The 21,887-nt window shown below is 38.9% G+C and overlaps 1 protein-coding gene across 5 annotated transcripts in view; it reads right to left on the bottom strand.

Annotated features, from left to right (window-relative positions):
• The window catches only part of RGS6 (regulator of G protein signaling 6), a 260,857-nt gene that overhangs the window by 111,239 nt on the left and 127,731 nt on the right, over positions 1-21,887 (bottom strand). For all 5 annotated transcript variants that reach the window (XR_014173738.1, XR_014173739.1, XM_081934978.1 and 2 more), the window contains exon 3: positions 3,985-4,084. Coding sequence is in view for 3 of the 5 variants with exons in the window: in XM_081934978.1 (XP_081791104.1) it covers positions 3,985-4,084 (100 nt within the window). In the remaining 2 variants the exon portion in view is untranslated. The remainder of the gene's footprint in view (positions 1-3,984; positions 4,085-21,887) is intronic.

Consider the following 21,887-nt stretch of genomic DNA (forward strand, 5'->3'; position numbering starts at 1 on the left):
TACTGATAAGCACAAAAGCTAAGCTTCCATGCTTTTCTTAAAGTGTTTGTGTGAATGGCTGGGCCACAAAACAACCAAGGTTATGAATGCTGCAGCTTCAGTGAATGCAAAAAAAGATTGTATCGCTGTCATTTTAGCTTTTGGGAAGCACTTAATGAGTCCTTTAAACATTTGTCTGCACAGCCTAATTTGCCAACACAAAGGGAATAAGTGAGGCCCACAAATAAACACACCGCAATGTGCCACATTTAAGCAAATATATATAATCTGCATAATTCATTCCAATTATGTACACTGTCAACTTTAATAAGTAAAAACTCCATGTGCTACTTTGCTTTGATAAATTATATTGTGTAAAATATCAAAGACAGATCTCAGATATTATGACCAATCTGTGCCTAGGTTATCTTCACATAGGCATTTCCTGCTTGTCTAAGGATTTTGGATGCTTGAATGTACAGATAACATGTGTAGCCTTTGCAAATGTAAACGTTCTTTGGGCCATTTCTAATTTTATTAAATGTGTTCCACAAATTAAAACAGATACATCAACTAACGGCAGCATTTTCTTCTGTTAACAATGTCTGTGGGTTTTGGAATCCTCAAAAAATAAATGGCACAACTCAGAATCAATTCCTCCCACAGTGGAGTGGAATTGCCCTCAGTATAAACCATGATTCTGCTTTGCTAGGAATATGGTTTCAAGGCAGCTCATCTCACCAGCTTTCCAATATGAACAAGTGGCAGTGTCATCCACTGAGGTAGTCCATTTGAACCCAGAAGTCCCAATATAGTATGACCCCTTCTTGCCTCTGTGGAAGGATGAACTGACTTAAAATAATGGTACATGCAATTGCCAATGTTGGTTCTCTCCCCCCCCCCCTATAGTAATTTGTCAAAAGTACAGGTTAGCCATGTAGGCAGTTGCAGAGGGGGGGAAAAAGGGGGGGCAGTTTAAGCTCTTTAAAATGGTTTGAAAACTAGCCTGTATTTTTTTCAAAAAGAGAGGGATTTTCTCCTGTGTATGCCAGGAGATGCTGCTGGAATGAGAGGCAATTAGAAGAAATGTGGAACAGGGGAGGGAAGGGCTGAGACAGCCAGAAAGAAGGTGGGTGCAGTCTGGTGAGTGTCAAAAACACCGCCTGAATGAAAGGCAGAGCATCTAGGAGTACCTCAGTAAGAGGACACTTAAAGATGAGCTGCTGAGGGAATGCCTCAGGTAGCAGCAGACATAGGAGGAAGCTCAAGTAGACTAAGTGCCATGACAAGACCCTGCATGATGGGATGTATCATTGACAGATAACTGAAGTGGCTGACATTGCCTAATCCTATCAGTGGCTGTAAAGGGTTGGATCAGGGTGTGAAACGTGCAGCCCATGGGCCAGATGAATCACGGGATGGTCCCAGTTTAGCAAAGGGGGGGGAAGTCATGATATGTCTCGTGACGACACAAGTTTGACACACCTGGGCTGGACTGAACTAAAAGACAGCACTGAGGATCATAACGGCACAAGAACAGGCATTAACACCAGATCCATATGAACAAGAATCTACCACACGACACAGGACCAGAGGTGCAGATTGTGCAGAGTCTGAAGAAGAAACTAGAGAAGATGTGGAAAACAAAAGCCAAAGTAGTTTCAGTGGCGATAGGAGCACTTGTGACTCTTAAGCTGGGAAAAAGGTTCAAACAGATCCCAGGCAAACATCAAAGTTCTCTGTCCAGAAGAATGCAGTAGTAGGAACAGCTCTGATACTATGCAGAACCTCAAACTCCCAAAGACTGAGGAGGACACATACCACCCATAGGGGTGAGAAGGAAATTTTTGTTTGCACACATGCACACAGTATACACATACATACACATGCATATGCACACATACACTAAAACTGTTTGTACAGCAATAAACAGAACTCTACAAATGCCAACTGGCTTGTTCTTATCCATTCCCACCCTCTGACAGCCATTAAAGCCTATTCCTCCACAAAATAATTGCTGTCAGCAAAGACAGAACTGGGCACTCAACTGAGTTCAGGCTCAATTTAGTTTGATCTTTTCCTACCTTTTAGACTGGATCTTCTTTTTCCTGTATCTGTAGATAAAGAGCTATCCAGTGTTCCGCATGAAATATGAATTTTTGAAAAATACAAAAACTTCTCCTACCTTCTGTACTCTGCCTTGATTCATGGGTGACTGCATTTCGCCTTCCTTTCCTTTTCATACTATAACCTGTGTTCTTTCCCTGAGATCCCTTTTTCAACTAAATGGTTCTGACAGAGATCAGCTTCTGTGATACTACAGCAACATGGTTCTGCAATTTGGGCAACTCCTTGAGATTTTTCATTCTCTCATCAGCTCTTGCCTAATGGAAAGGATGTGTCTGGAAGCCACCCAGTGAAATCAGAATGTGAGGGTTCCAAGTAACACCCCCAATGAAAGAAGACTCCAAGCCTTGAGTGTCTTCAAAGTTCCATTTTATTAGCGATGTCATATTGGCACATCTGGGAAAACCCAAATCTGAAAGTTTCCAGGTTTTCTCCACCCATGTGAAAGTTCAAGTCCATGCTCAGCACCCACATCTCCATCACATGGTCCAATCAGGCCCCATTCCAACTGGAGATACCACTCCATTTTGCAGGGCAAGATGTCCTTGACTCTCTGAGAAAGGAATATTATTTGGACTATATATCTCCCATACTCCATATAATCCCCCCTCCCATTTTCCCATAGCAGTAAATGTGGCAGGCCGGAAGGCCCAATGCAAAAGATGACTTCCAGAAAGACACAGAGAAAACAACTTCTAAGACAGGTGCTCAAACAGAGCACTGGGCAGAATGGGGCAGCCCTTTGACTTTCTGAAACTTGATAGCCAATTTTAGCTATTTGGGACAAAGCTACGGTTTCCATTTCTACTATCTTCATGCCTTCCAGACTTTCACTGATTTTACTTTGTAAAATTGAAATGGGACAGCAAGGTTTCCAATGAATCCAATGAAAGGAAATTCTTAACTCTTTTCTCACTCACCATTTCCCCACACTGCCTTCAACCTTTCCCCCCCTCCATTTCACTTCTAAAACAATGTTGACAGCATAATTAGCTCAAATCTTCATTGCTGGGGGGGGGGAGGAGGAGGGACAAAATAAGTGACTGTGATTGTTGGTGAAGCTGGAGGAAACTGTGCCAATGGTCATACATATGTAGGAGATTGATGTACATAGCATTTTGCTGTTCAAAATCAAGTCCAAAGAAGCAGCCAGGAGGCCCACAATTGAAACTATTCTCCTTGGAAACTATCTCAGCCTCCCTGGTTCCCAACCCTCCTTGTCAATGGGGTACAAAGGTTTTGACTTTGAAACATACTATTTTGAGTAGGAAATAGCTGTCTTGACTTCACTAGAAGCACTTCAATGCTGTTCTGACTATTTCAGAAACTTTCTGAGATCAAAACAACATCTTTCTGGAACAGCATTCTAACACTTCTGGGAAGGTGGGAAAAAGCTGTTTTATGCTGAAAATATTTTTGATTTGAAACATTTTGTCCATTACTTCAAAGTTACCTGGAAGCTGTTTTCTACCTCCGAAATTACCTGTGCCAGTTTCCTTGAAGTTTTACTCAAAGCACAGCAATTGAAAGAATATGTGCTTATTAGCGAAGTTGGGTATTTTAGTCATATTCACTGACCTTTCTATAGGGTCACAGTTTTTTAGATAGTGATGCATAAAATACTTCTTTTAAAATGAGTCAAACTAGGTTCCTGTGCTTCCTAATCCCCTTGCTTTATTTTGATGAGTGGAACCTTTTACTTCTGGCCTTGAGGCATCAGCATTAAAGCTAGAATTACATGGGAACATAGAGGGGATAGAATGATTAGGCACATGTTGGAGAGATTCATTGATAAAGGTTTTGAATTTCCTTCACAGTGCTGCAATGTTAATAAGGGATGCAGATAAACAACATGTTAACTTTCAATTATGTTCATACCTGTGACAACACTGGGGATTTTCGACAGAAAGCTCTTGACAGTACGAATGGGCACTCCACCTGTTTTGTCATCCTGCATTCTTGTTATGATATCTTCTATCTAGCAAATAAAACACAAATAGTATGTTAGTCTTACAAATCAAAGGGGTCAACTTTTACTAAGGTAAAACCTCAGTAGCCATATATTTGAAGGTTGAAATAACATTAAATTCACACGGTTTAATTTGTTATCAGTCTCGTTCTGTGTCTTACTTATCTACCATCTTATAACCTGTCTAGTTTGCCTTAATACTGAAGGACAGCAAAACCAAACCTGAAAATTATAGAAAAATCCAAATAAAGAAATTCCCCAAATAATACAACACATTTTTATTCCACCATAATTAGTTTGAGCCAAGGGAATGAGAGAAGTGAGACTGTTTTGATCTTCATAAAAGGGAAACAGCTAGTCACCTTGTCTAGATCCCATGTACCTTAAAATGTTAGTGTGCTGCAGTGGTGGATTCCTACCAGTTAAGACCAGTTCGGCCAAACTGGTAGTGGTTTGGCAGCCTGGGTCACTGGAACCGGCAGTGACCCAGGCCTGCCACATCACCAAACAGGTTCTCTGGTCTCGTCTCCCATTGCCGGCATGCTTCTGCGCATTCACAGAACAGTTTTCAGTAAAATTTTTGTGCACACACAAAATGCTCTCTCTCAGCAAACTGGTAGTAAACCAGTTAGGAACCCACCACTGGTGTGCTGGCCTCCTTACAAGGACCAACACAAATGGAAAAACTGTATTCTGACGTGTCTTGATTAAACTGTGTTATGCTGTAGTAGGTTTTTATAGGTAACGAACAGCAGTTTGATTCAGGTCTAGAAATACAGTGGTACATTGGTACTCATTGTTAATTGGCTCCAGGAGATGTGATGAGTACCAAAAACAATGAGTACCAAACACATTTTCCCATAAAGAATAATATAGTGAGTCACAAAGCACTGACACAAACAAGTTCTAGCTTGTGCATTAAATATCAAATGATGCGTACCGGGACAAAATTGTTATGTCAAAATGCATTGAATACAGATTTGATGAGATTCAAAGCAGTTGAGTACCAAGGCACCACTGTATCCTATTATTGTTAGATGTTATTCTGCACTGGTGAGATTGATCTACCAACACGTTGACCACTTTGCTTTGTGAAAGTGGTAGCTTCTCAGTATCAAAGGACAGACCAACACATAGCATGTTACAATAGTCCTGTTGATGGTGATTAAGGTTCAACTAACTAAAGCGCATTATCTCCTTTGGCAGAGATACTAGATGAGTAAATCAGGAAAATGCATAAATATAGCAGTACGCAAAGCATGCCCTTCCTGCTAGATCAGATAGGATGGGCAGAGACGATTAGAGACAGTTGATCCAATTAGTTGTTTTAAAACCATTTAATCATTCTGATTGGTGTAAATGGTTTCATCTGCTTGAGTTGGTAGCTAAAAGCTACCTAGAGAAAAATAGTTGTTGGTATAGAAATTCCATAGAGTCACAAAGTGAGACATATGGAGTACAAGATACTCAAAGACACTAAAGCACTAAATATTCTATGTACAAAACCTAATTTGGCCCTTTGCTGGGAGTTTCCACAATTACTTCCCAGTCTCTATGTAATGATTTCAGCTCACAGTAATCACATTTTATCACTGCCTTCTAGTAAGCATATAACTGAGCTCTGCTCCAAATGTTTTCTCTCGAGATATGTGGGAGATGATGACTCATTATTTCACAGCTCTACAGTACAGCATGTGCAAGCTTTATTACTTTCAGTAACTGTGGCATAACCGTGATTGTGTCTTTCTACACATAATCATAGATACGTATGATAACACATAATCATGTCGAATATAATTATTGGATATTATTATTGGCAGAAGAGAAAATCTACTTCCAGTCTCGCAACCAATAAACCCAATATGAAGGAATGGGGAGGAAGAGGAAAATATTTGAATAAAAAACAGAAATTTCTCTAGCTATTAGATAGTGACCAATTGGTTTTCTATTTCCACAAATTTATTCCTTGGAGGCAGAGAACACAGCTTCTTAGTGGCTGATGCCAGGGATCAGATTATGGATTCTTGTGATGTGTTTTAACATGCCCAGAATTTTAAGAATCCAATGTCATCCAGTCCCTTTAGACCAGGGATGTCAAACTCAAGGCCAGCAGGACAGATTGGCCTGCAGGGTACTTAGATCTGGCCCGTAGGGCCACCCTGGAAACATCAAAGGACTGGTGCATCTGCCAGCAAAAACAGGCTCCTGGGCTCTGTTTTTGGTTGCACTGGCTCCTACAGCCATCTGCCAATGAAAACAGAATTCAAGAGGGCCACAGGCAGAGGATTGTAGGAGGCTGCCACGGCTGAAAACAAAGCTCCCAAAGGCCTCCTGAGCTCTGTTTTCACTGGCAGAAGGTTGCAGGAGACAGTCACACCCAAAAATGGAACTTGTGAGCCTGTTTTCGCTGGCAGACGCGCCCCCGACTTGAATGATGTTGAGCTGACCATGGCCACCCTCCCCTAAGGTCAAACACAACCCTCTTGTGGTCGTCAATGAAATTGAGTTTGCCACCCGCTTTAGACAGTCCCACTAATCCCTTACACTAAGTGCGCTTCTTATGCCTAACACTTTATCCCACCTCAGATGAAATATTTTCATCTATCTCACATGTGTAGTTACACATCACTGTGTAACGATCCCCGATAGTGATCATTGGATCAATGGAAAAGTTGAATGTTCAGACTGAAGATGGCTAATGCTACCCAAGTTGATTCCGTCTGTCTGTTTGTCTGTGTACGTTCGGAAGGACGGAAAACCAGAGGAACAAGTAAATGTGGATTTGAAAATTCTACTACTTGCCATGATGAAATGAAAATGCTTTCAGGTAAAGAACTATAAAAGGCCCTTGCCATCTGTTCCTTCTTGATTACTATAGAGATCAGAAAAGAAACCCCATACTCCTAATCTCATGACTTCCCGTACACAACCTTGAGTTTCTAACACTTAATCGAAAGAAGGCAAGGATGTATGCTTCATCTTCAACCAAGCATAGCCTTTAATGAAAGAAGAAAACTGACCCCGAGTTCAAAGGAATAGAAGAGTTTCTTTTTCAAGAGCATTTGCATTTCTCTTATGCAACTAACAACATTAAATTTTAATGCTGATCTCATATGCAAATGCAAAGCAAACCAAAACAGCTGAGACTGAGGACCAACTTGGGAGGGGGCGCCCCTGCCTGCTCAACAATCCATGGTCTGGAAGCAGTCAAATAGAGCTTCAAGGATAAGCTGACAGCTCAACTTGTTGCAGATTGATGTATTCCTGAACACGTTGTTGGAGATTTAGAGTGCATAATTTAAGCAGACGAATCTTATTTGGCAGAAGCATCTCAATCAAAGAGAAAAGGAACTGAGCCAATGAAAGAAATCCCTTTACATTTATTTACTCTGGAATGACACTTTCACAGTTTAAAATAAAGGAATGCGAACTAGTAAGTTTCATTCTTCTTTGTTTGGAAAAGAGAAATGGACATCTGTTCTGCTGGAGGTGTTAATTTGTTTTAGTAAAAGCAAATTTACTAAATTATTAAGAGTTACTGGTGTGTTGGTCCCTGTGTTTATTTTGCTTAAATTTAAGCAGTAATTGGACTCACAGGTTGTACTTTTGCAACCTGTCAATGGAGGATAATACTTTATGTTTGTTTTAAAGTATACTCTAGTTTCTGGAACCTTATGCCAAATTTGATATATGTTATAATACTACAGATTCTTCCTTCACTGGCTAGCATGCTGTCTCAGTAATTCGTAAGAAAAGGATTGAACCACAGAGAATATTTGGAATTTTAACTGCGTGTTGTAGATGCTGTCACAATTTGACAGGCATCGGAAATTCTAGCCTGCTGTAATGTGTGCATTAGTGAGTATGCCCAGTTACAAAATATCCATTTATCAGGATCCAAATGACACTTTTCAAGCAAATAATGAGTGAAGATATTCATCCCATTCAATTTTCTCAGAATGCCTCTAGGTCTATATGGGAACCGGAGGCATTCTTGAAAATTAGAATATTGCTAGAGGTGAACGCTGCTTTGCTTTATAACATATAAAAGTCAAGTGTGAAAGGTAATCTGATGGGCACCGCCCTGGCCATTCCCTTAAGTAATTCTATTCATTGATTTATTTAAAACATTTATATAGCCATCCATCTTATATAGCCACCATTCTGGGTAGGTCCCAATTTTAAACAGTTAAAATAGCATCAATTAAAAAATAGCATAATATCTATTAAAACCATAAACATTAAAAGGTTGGCACCAAAGTTAAGCTTTCCAATACCCTTGTTAAATCCTCTTATTCATCTCAGCCTATCCCAGGGTGGGTGGAACCAGGTCTTAAGTGGGTTTTGGAAGGCTAGGTGGGTAGGTGGGCTAGGTGCAGTGGTGGGTTTCAAATTTTTTTAGAACCTCTTCTGTAGGTGTGGCCTGCTTTGGGGGAGTGGCTTTCCAGCCATGTGACCGGGTGGGATGGCTTGTCAGCCATGTGACCGGGTGGGAGTGGCTTGCCAGCCATGTGACTCGGTGGGAGTGGCCAACTTGTAAAATGTGGTGAAACTCACTTAACAACGCTCTTGCTTAGCAACCAAAATGTTGGCTCAGAAACTCTGGCATTTGAAGCACACAAGTCTTAAAGTTGTCAAGTTACAAGACCCTTGCACCCCTAACCGTTTAGAAAAAAAACCCCAGGGGTTTTCAAACTTGACAGCTTTAAGACTCGTGGACTTCAACTCCCAGAATTCCTCCTCTCGCTCTTCATCTTGATGATGTGTGGATGGGCAGGGGGAGGGAGCTGGAACCAGTTCTAAATGGTACTGTAGAGTTGTGGAACTTCTTCTATAGAAGAGGTTAGAACTGGCAGGAACCCACCCCTGGCTGGGTGGGTCTTCCACAGAGCAGGGACTGCCATAGAAGAAACACACTCTCTAGCTCTCACCAGGTGGCAATGTTTAAAGGAAGGGACTAGGGGCACCTCCATCCTATCTGATTTAGTAAAATGGATAGATAGATATCCTTAGAGAGAGGCAGTCTGGCAGGTAATCTGGCCCTGTGCTATATATGGTTTGAAATGGCAATAACCAGCACTTTGAATTGCAATAAGAAAGAAACAGGAGCCAATGCAGCTCATACAATAGAGGAGCATATGGATAAACCTAGGGGCACCTATCAATGCACACGCAATCACATTTTCAATCAGTTGTAGCTTCTGGGTAGTTTTTTTAAAATCAATAGCTCTATTAATTCATATTTAACAAATTCCTAAAAACATTTTCTCACTGAAATACAGATAAACAATGATAAAGGCAATCAATAAGCTATTACAGAGATTGACACCCAAAAGGAAATGCAAAAATATACCTGTAAAATTGTGGATGAGAGAGATGTAAAGAAATGAGAAGAAAGGATTAAGAGAAATTCACTCCTGTTCTATAACGGGAACCATGAGAAAAAAAGAAGAAAAAAATGGCATGCAGGCAAGTGCGTGTGCCTCAGGGGTGGGGTTCGGCCGCCATTACTGCTGGTTCAGCAGTAAAAAAAAAAGTGCAGTCCGTGCGTGTGTGTATTTTCATTTAAAACTATCTGAGCATGCACACAACATTAAAAAATGAATAACATTACATTTTTGATGAAGATTGTTCTGCGCATGTGCAGAACAGAAAATCAAGATGTCACCACCAATCATAGAACCGATTCTTTTAAGATCTTTTCTCCTTAAGTTGGAATACAAAGAGGGATGTAAAAACAGAGGAAAAAGAAGTAACACTGCCAGTTAGAGGCTGGAGGCTTGGAAACATTGTTTTTCTCTTTTCTCTTTGAACATTTGACTTATATCTCAAGGCTTCTCAGTTTTTTTTATTGAAAGTGATAGTGGGAAGAGCACGGGTTATTTATACATGTGATCTTCTGGAGTACTATCAGTAGCTGGACTGAAATGAAGAGAAAGCCTTGACTTGAAAGATTATAATGAACTTGCTTGAAATTTAACAAAAAGCCTTGGATGTTATAGTAGCAGTGTTTATAAGTTGGAAGAATGGTGCAACATGAAAAAGAAACATTAATATTGCAAATGATTATGCTAGATATTCAAAAAATACTAGTAACAACAGAGAATATTGAGAAGAGAATGGGGAATATAGAACACAGAACAGAAAAATAGATGAAAAAATTGAGGATAGTTATCAAGCGATGATGAAAGTTGAGGACAGAGTTCTAAAAATTGAAGAAAAAGATGAACAAAGAGTTAAGAAAATTGTTGATATTGACAATAAACTGAGCATGATTGGAAATGGTAACAGTGGAATATGGAAAGGGGAGATTGACCAATTGGAACTCTATGTCAGACCTCAAAATATAGAAGAAGAAAAGGGAGAAAATTTGACAGAAGTAATCAGAGAAATTTTGGCAGAAGCATCAGTGATAACCAAAGACAAGCTGATGGAAGGAACAGATGTAGGGTCTCGAGTTTTTACAAGATATGCAATGAGCAACAAGTTGCTAAGAGAAGTCCATATAAGATTTACCAAGATAGCAATCAGAACACTAATACTACAAATGGCAAGAGATATAAGATTGCACTACTACTGGAAGGACACAGAATGATGTAATGAAAGGTTTTAAGTTAAATTTAGTTAAATTTAGAGCATTATGTATAAAATGGAGTATAATAGTTATAGTCAAATAAATAAGTAATAATTGGGCATACCAGGGGTTGTAACACAAATATATATATATATATATATATATATATATATATATATATATATATATATATATATATATATATATATATATATATATATATATATATATATATATATATATATATATATATATATATATATATATATATATATATATATATATATATATATATATATATATACACACACACACACATACACACACACACACACACACACACACCAGATTGATAATATTAAATTTTATACAAATTGTAAATGAGGACTATGAGAGGATGTTTAAAAGCCTTGTAATTAAATATAAACAATTTTTATACAGAATATGTAAAGTTGTAATATTATTGGATGAGTTTAGGAGGATGTAATGAAATGCCATAATATAGATTTACTTTATATTTAGAATATTTTATATAAAAGGATGTAATAACAGTTATAGTCAAATGAATGTCTAATAATCATAATAATTGTTTATATATATATTGGATTGATAATATGAGAATTGGCGTAAATTGCAAGCGGGGACTATTGTGAGAATTGATTTGATTGATTTGATTTGATTTGATTAGATTTATAAACCGCTCCCTCTCCCCAAAGGGACTCGCACAAAGCTTTGTAACGAATCAACATACTGTATGTAACTGGAGGATGATTTTTATGTATTGTGTATGTCTATGTCTGTTTGTTTTATGTTTGTTTAAAAATAAATATAAAATATAAAAAAGTGGACATAACTATCTAATACTACCTCACAACAAAGTTTCCCTCTAGCCTTCTTTCACTCTGTATTGGAACCATGACAGAAAGTAGAATGCACTTATTGTTTAACTGTCAAGTTGCTGAGTGATTGCTATTATACTAGTTCTACCTTCACAGATTTCAGTTTTAAATGAAGCAGACAAGGCATCAAAGAGCCATATAGCATCCTAGGAAGATTTCCACTGTGCAGGATTCAAAATCTCTGTTCAGGAATATCTAACCCTACTATCTTTGCCTCAAAAAACAATGAGGGTAAGTAATAAACTGTTGACATCCATTTTTTCATCTATTCATTTCATATACTAAAGGATAGAACAAGCATCAGCAACCCTTGGCTCTTTCATCCCTCTGTTGCAGCTCCCTGTTGCCAGTCAGTTCCACAATTGATAGGGCTTTCGGTTAGGACAGATAGAGGAAAAAGGATGCCACACTAGGAGAATAGTCTATGGTGGGGGAACTGGACTTCTGGTTGGCTCCAGAATTGAACAGGGAGCTTCTGGTTAGGACCTTTGTGGTTCTTTGAGTGTTTAAGGTTGCTGACTCCTGGGATAGAAGGATGGTGCTAATGAACAAGACTCTGGCACTGAGCATCTGGGTTGCCATTATTTCATAGGAAAAACATAAAGCATAGGGAAGTTGGTGCTGGCCCTAGATTGAGCTAGTGTGATCCAGTCAGGCTGAAAGTATATGGAACCAAGGATGGAAGAAGCAAGAGCATCTGAAAGTAAGCAGAGGTGCTGGAGGAAATGGGGACCAAATAACATGTGTAAGAAGAAATGACCAAAGCATGGTGCTCAACGGAAGCATGGAACATGGAAAGGAGGGGAGAAATTATCAGGACCAAAAATGATACTTGTAAAGATACACAAAACTGAAATAGCCAATGATTTGCACCTAATGTTGAGGTCTGCCCTGACATTCTGCAATGGCTTTTAAAATAAAGCATGCATTTCCCCTTTAGCCCACAGTTTTATCTTCTTAATTGGGTATGTAAACTAGGCTTTTGGTTGCCCAAACACACAAGGTTCTAATTTGCACATAAGCCAAACGTCTGTATAATCAATCACAAGCTACAATGAACTGGGCTCACACAGCATGCTAAGTTATAAACCAAGACCTGCAAGCCACATTAGTTCAGTTCACATAACACAAAACCACATGATGAAGGAGACCAGCCAAGATTTTCAGTACCATATGTCTGTCCTTTACTTTATCTTACACTAAAATAATATATCACTGTGTTTTCCCAAAAATAAGACAGGGCATTATTTTCTTTTGACCCCCGAAATAAGTGCTTGGCCTTATTTTCAGGGAGGTCTTATTATTTTTGAGGTGCAGGAGGCCCCTTAAACTCGGTCTGTGGCCCGCGGATCACCTGATCCAGAGAGGGCTGGAAGTTCTGTCTTTGTTTCTGGCACACTCTTGCCAGCCCTAGTGTCCCTGGGCCTGCCACTCTTTTTGCAACTGCCACTAAGAGAAGGGGCGCAGTACCTAGGGTTTGCGGAAGTGGTCTCCGCGAGGCTGTTCCATGGGGATGGCAGGTGCTTGCTGGGGGCGCATAGGGCATGTTCCCCCCCTTTGGCAGGGACCTGCTGCACATGCATTTAAATATTTTAGGGGAGGGCTTATTTTGGGGGGAAGTTTAACATTAAGTTTAACATGTACTTAAAGTGTGTTGAATTTTTACATTATTTCAGTTTTATAAACCTGGATCAATTCAATGTCTCTTTTCTGGAGACATATAGAGTCATATAGGATCTACCGGTATGACTTCATGGGCAAAATGTCCATGTCAGGCTGCACATGACCTTAAAGACAGAGATTCAAGGACACAGCTCTTTGCTAAGATAGTTTTCCCTCAGTTACTAACTAGGGAAACTGTAATTAGAGCCAAATCCAGCAAGTGCCAATTATATGCTTCAAGCAGAGCATCTCTGTCTCTACATTCATCCATTTTCAGGTTCAGATCTGACACCCCTTATCCATCTGTGCATTCAAATGGACTAAGAGCTAGGCATGACTTTCTGGGAGGGGTAATTGACTTCCAGGCATTGTTACTATAATGGATCTGTCTGATCTCAAGTTCTTTGAATCCAATTTTGATCTTTTCAGTCCTACCTGCCAAGCTAGTATTGTGGTTTTGTAATGTCAGGGTTTCAGTGTTGTGAGGTTATTCATTCCAAACCTTTGGACAAGTGCAGTTCCAAAATCTAATAAGTTACTGAGTTACTTTCACTGTGAGAAAACTTTAATTAAGCTTATTGCACCAATTCACACCACTTCCCCAGCATGAAGGATAGGTATGGCGTGTCTGTAACACATGATCCTTTGAAAATAGCATCTTAGCCAGCAGTATTATAAGGGAAAAGTGAGAAGATGGGAGAGGCACCATTCTTTCCTCTTGTATTGCTGTTGATAAATTTATACAAAGCCGTATTGTATGAATATATTTTCCCCCAATGAATTGCAGGTATAGCACTGTTATTGTCTATCTTCCTGTTATTTTTCTTTTGTATATTTTTCCGTACCACATAATGCACTGTGACAGGTCATTTCATGCATCATTTAACACTATGCATTTTCATTCCCCCCCCCCCACATGCCAAAATTGTATCTGAAAATTGGGGAAATGCAGATGTAAAAAGAACTGAATAAACCGCAAATCTATTTGCCAATACAAAGTCAGGCTGAATAATCTATGTGATGCAGGGAACGCTTTCCATTTTTCTTGAAGGGCGTCTTGTCTGTATTTGGCATGCCATAGAAAAAGGTGGGGGGAAAGGGAAAAAAGATCCTATGAAGAATTATGTGGCAGCACATAAAGAAACATCAAGATGTGCTGTGCAGTAGGATGGTTGGGAGATTAATAAAAATACTGTCCCACCGTATTCTTTTTTAGGATTTTTATTCAGGCTATTCCCATAACAGAAGAGCTGAGATTTAAATAAAAGATAGACCCTGCCCGTCAAGCAAGATCCATACTGCAGAGAATGGCAAAGAGGAAGAGAGATGACTGCAAATTCTGTGGTGCTGAGCAAAGGTTGCTGATCTGGAAGAGAGGACAAGGAAAGGACAAGGAGCATCTGAAAGTGAATGCATCAGTACTGTGACAGAATATGCAACGTATGGTGAAAAGAATATATCAAACTCTTCCAGAGAAAAAGATACAAGCTAGTGGCACTCATCTTCTCTTCCAATCCAATTACCTCAGTCCATGCCCAATACCTCAACTGGGTGTCCTTGGTCTAGAGTGGGGTTGTCAAAACTAGTGGCCCCTGGGCATCACACAGGCCATGCCCACTCCAGCTCCATGAAGGAAAATAAATGTTGCGATACATCACATGACAGCAATGTGACATGGCGAGTTTGACACCCGTGGCCTAGAGCCATTGACCTAGTATTCTATCTGCACAGAATAAGCCCATGTTTGTTAAAAGGTTGGTAATGGACAAGAGTGCAGACTCAATATGTACTACCATGTTTTCCCAAAAGTAAGACAGGGTCTTATTTTCTTTTGGCCCCCGAAATAAGCACTTGGTCTTATTTTCAGGGAGGTCTTATAATTTTGGATATGCAGGAGGCGGCAAGCGTGGTTACCTCATGGTTGCTGCTGTGTTGCAATATTTTGGGGAGGGCTTATTTTTGGGGGAGGGCTTATTTTAGCACATGCGCTCAAAAGCCTGATTGGACTTATTATCTAGGAAGGTCTTATTTTCAAGGAAACAGGTTACCAATACACAGATATGTAGCTGTGGATCATTTTTTCCTCAATAAATAATTGAACAAGTACAATGTTTTTGACCCACATTTAATTGGGTTTGCTTCATCTAGTTTTAGGACTTGTGTGGAGAACAGATTGGGTTTTAGATCCTGTTTATGCAGAAATACTGAACATTAAAAAGGGTCAACAAACTTTTAAACACCGCCGTCGGGCTGGAATGTTTCTAACATGAGCTGAATCTGTCACCCAGTGAGATTGAATAAAACGGGCTTGTTTTGGACCTCACATCTGAGACAATGCTTTTTATAAGGAACCATGCTTAACTTTACTCAGTGATGACCCCTGGCTCTTTGAAAGAGCTTACTCTCAGATCTCCCCCTATTATGTTTTTGAAGAGTCATGAAAACATAGCTCTTCAGGCAGGCTTTTAGATATGCTCAAAGCTTAAATGACACATTATGACCTTTTTGTTGTTGTGGTTACATAATTGATTTTTTTTTCCTGTTTTAAAGTTACGTTATTAATTGTAAGCCTTTTCAGTCTTTGGAAATGCAGCAGCATGTAAGCTAAAGTAATACATAGGCAATGGAGGGTTCCCCTATCCCCAGATGCACACTGAACAAAATTTAGAACTATATGGGATGCTTTTAAACCTTTATTTCCTGGAAGCAGAAACCAAAAAATATTGCAGAATCCTGGAAAAGTATGCTAATAAGTAAACTTCACATTTGTATGTGAGAAAACATACTTTAATACTTAGAAATGTTTATAGGAAGTTTTTACATTATATCAGTGGTGGGTTTCAAAAAATTTTAGAACCACTTCTGCAGGTGGCCTGCTTTGTGGGAGTGGCTTGCTGGCCATGTGACCGGATGGGAGTAGCTTGCCAACCATGTGACCGGGTGGGAGTGGCTTGCCAGCCATGTGACCGGTTCTAAATGGCACTATAGATTTGTGGAACCTCTTCTATAGAAGAGGTTAGAACTGGCAGGAACCCACCCCTGCATTATATGCTTCTGAAGTGGAATGCCCGTAAAACATATTAAACAGACTCCTTTGAAACAGGAAGTAAAAAAAAAAACCTCCAATGTTTTTCATTTGAACAATTGAAATAGTATAATATTTACAGTTAAAGACTACATGATATGTAATGATTCAGGAAGAATTTAATTTTCAGTTTTGGATATCTGTATTTGTCTTTATAGTTTTAAGGTAGAGATACTAGGTGAGCAGACTTCCCCCTTCCCTAAGTAGACTAAACATTCAAAACATTTCTGAAACTCATCTGTATCTTGATCTTTAATATTGCAGATAATACTCCCTTTTTACAACTCTGTAATCCCTTAATTTGGGACAGAATCAGGGCAACTGAATGGAGATGAGCCTTATTGGCTAGATGCCCTTCCTGATGCCACATGGAGTTCACAGCACATATTTTTTTTCTTTGCATATCTGCCTAGGATTAAACTCTCATCTGTCCGAGTGGGAGATAAGTGTGTCTTCACCACTAGGCCACTGAGCCACTATTGCAGATAATACTGGAACCATTTAATTCTGTGAAATCTAGACAGACTCACATGATAAAAAAAGAAGAAGTAAAAAGATAGTCTGGTCACCATATGGTTTCAAATATTTTTATAACAAAATAACTATTTTGAAAATGAATTATTTCTCTTATCATTTTAGGAATAGAGGAAACCTATGCCTGAAGAGCTTTAATAAGATTGAAGTTGGTCATTCAGTATCTCCTTCTGGATAATAGCTAATAGAACATCAAAAGTGAAAATACTTGGCTCTCTGATAAGTTTGTCTGATAATCAAACTACTTTTTTAATCTCTGTCAACCAAATAACAAAGAAGAAAAACTGGGAACCTGTCCGACAACCACCCTCAATTATGGAAGGGACAATAATTAACCCTACCCCCAATGATCACGTTCAATATGAAGGTGATTGCCCTGAGATATTTGATGTCTAAAACTAATAAAACTTTATGTGTTAAAATTAGGTTCATGAATTGTACTCATAAACCTATTGGTAGCTAGTGCAATGCTGTGGAAATGATACTATATGGCTGTAATACGTCATCTATGATGCGATCTATGTCAAAATTGAACAGACTTCTCTCAATAGAGGGGGGGATATGACATCATCTATCTCCATCTACAATACAATCCTTTCAACAGTTCCAAGGTGACTACACACCCGTTTGTACTACTCGGGAGACCCTGATGACACAGATAAACTCCCAGGTGGCCAAAAATGACTCTCTAAAAGAATGAAAGCTGTCCGCAAGGAATATAAATCCTTCCATTCCCCACTATCCGGTCAAAGCTGAAGAAGCTTCTTGGATGAGAAGTGAAATGTCTTCAAAGAAAAGCAAGCAAGCACAGTTGCCTCTTGAAAAAGCAACTGTATTTCTTTTGAGACGGCTGCAATAGTCATCAGCTGCCTGCTAGGCTGTTTAGCTGCTCCTAATCACCGTTTTGCAAGCCAGAGCCATGTAAGGCACATTTAGTACTATCACAGAGGCAATAAAGGCACGAGACACTGTTGCCTGGGCCTTATGCTCCAAGAAGGCCACCCCACTGCCCCAGTCAAAACTTCACAAACTCTTCTCACAGCCACCACCTACACATCTAAACAGTAGTTGTGAATCCAGGACAACATCCCAGTAATGGATCTGCTTCTTCAGGAGGAAATGCAACTTCACTCAGTGTTGAAAGTTTTGGACAAATAACATTTCTGCATAGTTCAACAATATATATACATACAAACATGCATACACACACACACACACACACACACAATTATTAGTTATTATGGATTATAGTATTATGCATAGCTATTATAGGCAATTTACCTAGATAATTTTGTCCAAGAAAAAAGAAATACAGTTGTGGATGATAATTATGGAAGAATTGGGAGAGAAAAACCAATGGGATAAATAATACTTTTTTGGGATATGATATAATAGTCCAAGTATTACGAAACTGGAAAGTCAGATTCACATGGCTGCACTGTCCACAGTAACAATATTTCAGTTACATAAGCTATAAAAAGTTAAATATAGAAACTAAAAATATTTTTTCTCCAAGGATAAATTACTTCATTATATAACAAGGAAAGTACACTGAATAGGCCACTTCTAAAAAAAAAAACAGAATTCAGGCTCCTTAGGCATTACAGTTATTCTTTTATTATTTTATTAGCCAAACTTAATGTACTTTAATTACATCTCTTTATTTTTTTTTACAACCATACTTTATATTAAGCATTTTTGTACACCACCACGAACTATATAAAAGAAAGGTGGGATACAAATTAAATAAATTAATCATTGTTTTTAGCAAAGTCATACTGATATCGTGTTAATTTGTTTAATGGTTAGCTGCCTTTTAAGCAGAAAGGTGAGATATAAATAATAAATTTAAAAATAACTGCATTTTAGCATAATTACATACCTTAAATATAGGGTAAAATAAAGACAAAAATTAATTAGATGATTTTGCTTGTCACTGTCAAATACTTTGTTGGAAAAAGCAGGGCTGCATTACCAAACTACCAAAGATGAACATGTCATCCATTGTTACTCTGATAAATAACAACACCATCAACAATCTCATATGTTGCTGAATGCAAGATACAACTTCCAAATAAGGTTGGTGAATGTGAGTATTAAGCTAACAACCACCAGTTCCAAGGCAGGAAATCCAGTTTAAAATAACAACACTCTGCTTCAAGGCCATAGAGCACAAAACAAAAAGTCTAAGAAGGCATAGCAGGAAGAAAGGCATCAGCCAAGGGTGTAAGATGATATAATATGGCAATCAACTATTCCTATGGCTTCACTGCAGCATGCAGGAAAGATTCTTCTCTAACCATGCTGAAGCCCCTAGCGGAATTCAAGCATAGCGCCTGAGCTGAGGTGTGTCTACTGCTGAATATCTGAAAATTTCTGCTGAGATCCTGATGCTACATCACAAATATCCTTCTGTCTAATGCAAATTATGAGGAACCTGATGGGGAAACAAAATTTGCAAATTAATGGAGATGCTTTAAGAACCAAGAGTAGCCAGCTCAGCTTTGAATCAGTAACAATGAGCAGGATAATTATAAAAAATGCCCAACATGCTGCAGCCATTTTACTGCAGAGTGTCAGTTCTATGGGGAAGCCCTGTTCTTTAAAACTCTGCTTTTCCAGGGGGTGAGGATGAACTTATTTCAGGGAATCCAGAAATGGAGAAAACTGGAGTGGAGTAAGCAGCAGGGTGATCCATTCAGCTTAACTAGCAGAACGGAAACGCAGCTCCATTGGTTTCCTTTTCAACCCACTACCAGCAACATACCTTACTGTCCTTTCTATTTCAGGCTCTATTATTTGTCGCTTTCCTCATTTCAAGCATATACGAATGTGTAAAGATTTCACCTGGGAAATGTGGCTGTGTTCTTTCCATGCAAAGTAAGATTGCAAGATTCAGGCATTGAAGTGTTACATAGAATGTGAAAACAGTCTCCGGACATGTACAAATGCATCTGTTTGTGGTTGTCCTTATGTAAGCAGTCTATTTTCCAATTCCATCAAATGCATAATGGTCAGCATATGACTAAAAATGCAAATTAGGAAATGTGGTCTCCTGCCATGATCTTACTCTTCTCTGTTCATTGTTTGAGTGCAGGAAATAGCAGGTGCATGTTTTGAAAATTAACGATGCTGGTTCAATAATGCTACATTGGTCTAGCTGGACTTGAAGTAGACCGGAACAGGAATTTTTAACATGAGCAGGATTCACTGACTCCCAATATATAGCAATTTAAGAGCAAGTAAAATTACCAGGTTTCTTAACACACTTATAAGATGCAGGATTTATGGAACAAAGGATAACAATTAGCGGAAGCTTGGAAACATGTTCATTCAGAAGATGTTGGCCATGAGAAATATGATCTCTATGCTGTAACTTAAGGTTCACAGCTGCAGCTCAGCAAGACTGGATGACTATAATTTCTATAAAATGTACAGATTAATTTCATTGTGGAAAACCCTTGGCATTTCTAACATCATGGTTTTTATTAATGTCAGGTAGAAATGTAGTGTTTGTCCGTTGGTAACCAAACAGTTGCTATGTACAACCCTACCACATTGACAATTTTGCATGCCACATCTGTACTCTGTGTACCAGCCCAGTGTCCTGCTCTCCTTTCTTGGATTACAGCTTCAAATCAGGATGCCAGCATTTTATTTTATTGAAGTCTAAAGGGTACTTCTCAAAAATTAATAAAGAATGAACTTGGATGGAAAATTTTAGTCTAGGATGGTGGAAAATTACATTTCAGCTATCTCAACAGGTGCCACTTTTGTTTTCAGACCTCATCACTGTTCAAATTTAACAGGAGACTGGCAATATTGCAGAATTACTATCTCACAAGGCTTATATTTTTTTGATTAAAATCATCCCCTCTTTACAAATTATTGCTGGGGAATAAAGTCATCTAGAAAAGAAGTGGAGCGAGGGCAAGAATGATGAGAAGGAAGAGCAAATTGGAATTTCTTATCATCAGTAGCACTCCAGTAGAATTTTGTCACAAGACAAGAACAGCAGGAAAAGCAGCATATACCTCACCACAATGCAGGCTAATTCTATGAATTGATGGGAGAAAGCTGCTCTTGCTAAGTGCCAGTCTGGAAGCATTCTTCACCTGCCAGATGCCTGATGGGAACACCAAGGCAAATTGGGGTACATAGAAACTGACTTATAAGCCATCATATGTGGATATGAATGCAGTCCTTATGGTTTTGTTACTTAGATAAAATTTAAGTTTCCTAACCTGAGCTGCATTTTCCAGAATTTTTGGAATATGAACCTCTTATATTCTCAGTTTATTTCTATTGTTTCTACACCATTTCTGGAACTTCGTTTCAAACAGAGGTGAGTTGCTGCCGGTTCGGATGGGTTCAGCTGAAACGGTAGTGGAATTCAGGCCTGGGTCACAGAACCGGTAGCGACCCATGCCTGACACATCTCCAAGCTGGTTCCCTCACTGCTGCTTGGGTGTCGCCATTTTTAATTTTAGTGACTGTGCGTGCGCAGTTCACTATAAATTTGTTCTGTGAATGCACGCAGAACAATTCACACTGAACAGCACTTGTGGGTGCACATTGCGCACAGGTTGCAAACCGAAAGTAATGTCAGCAGCAACCCATCCCTGCTTTCAAAGCATCTTTTTAAGTATTGCACATGAATGTTACTATCACACCAGGTATCACTTTTTCAAGTACCTAAAAAGAGAAGTCACCTGTCCTGTAATGAAGAATATTCAGAATACAGAATGCAAATGTACGCATAAAAATGCATACTGTTTAATCCTGGAATCTCTTTTTAACATCGACTTAATTCTCTCCTTTGTCTTTTTTTAATCCCATTTACTTAAGGAAAAATCCAATGAAAGAGCAATCATTGTGCAATTCCACTGCAATTTTGCAGAGCTTCTATTTCTCTGCTAATTGGACTTGAAAGTGAGCTATGAAATGGTGGGTAGATTGGAAGAAATATAAAGAAAGATGTGATTTAAAACATTCTGTGGCTTCACTTGAACAGACAATCCCTACAAGTACTTCTTTAACGTGTGGAAACCCAGGAAA

This window comes from Natrix helvetica (assembly GCF_964273705.1).
Source record: "Natrix helvetica genome assembly, chromosome: 1".
In the NCBI taxonomy this organism is placed as follows: Eukaryota; Metazoa; Chordata; class Lepidosauria; order Squamata; family Natricidae; genus Natrix; species Natrix helvetica.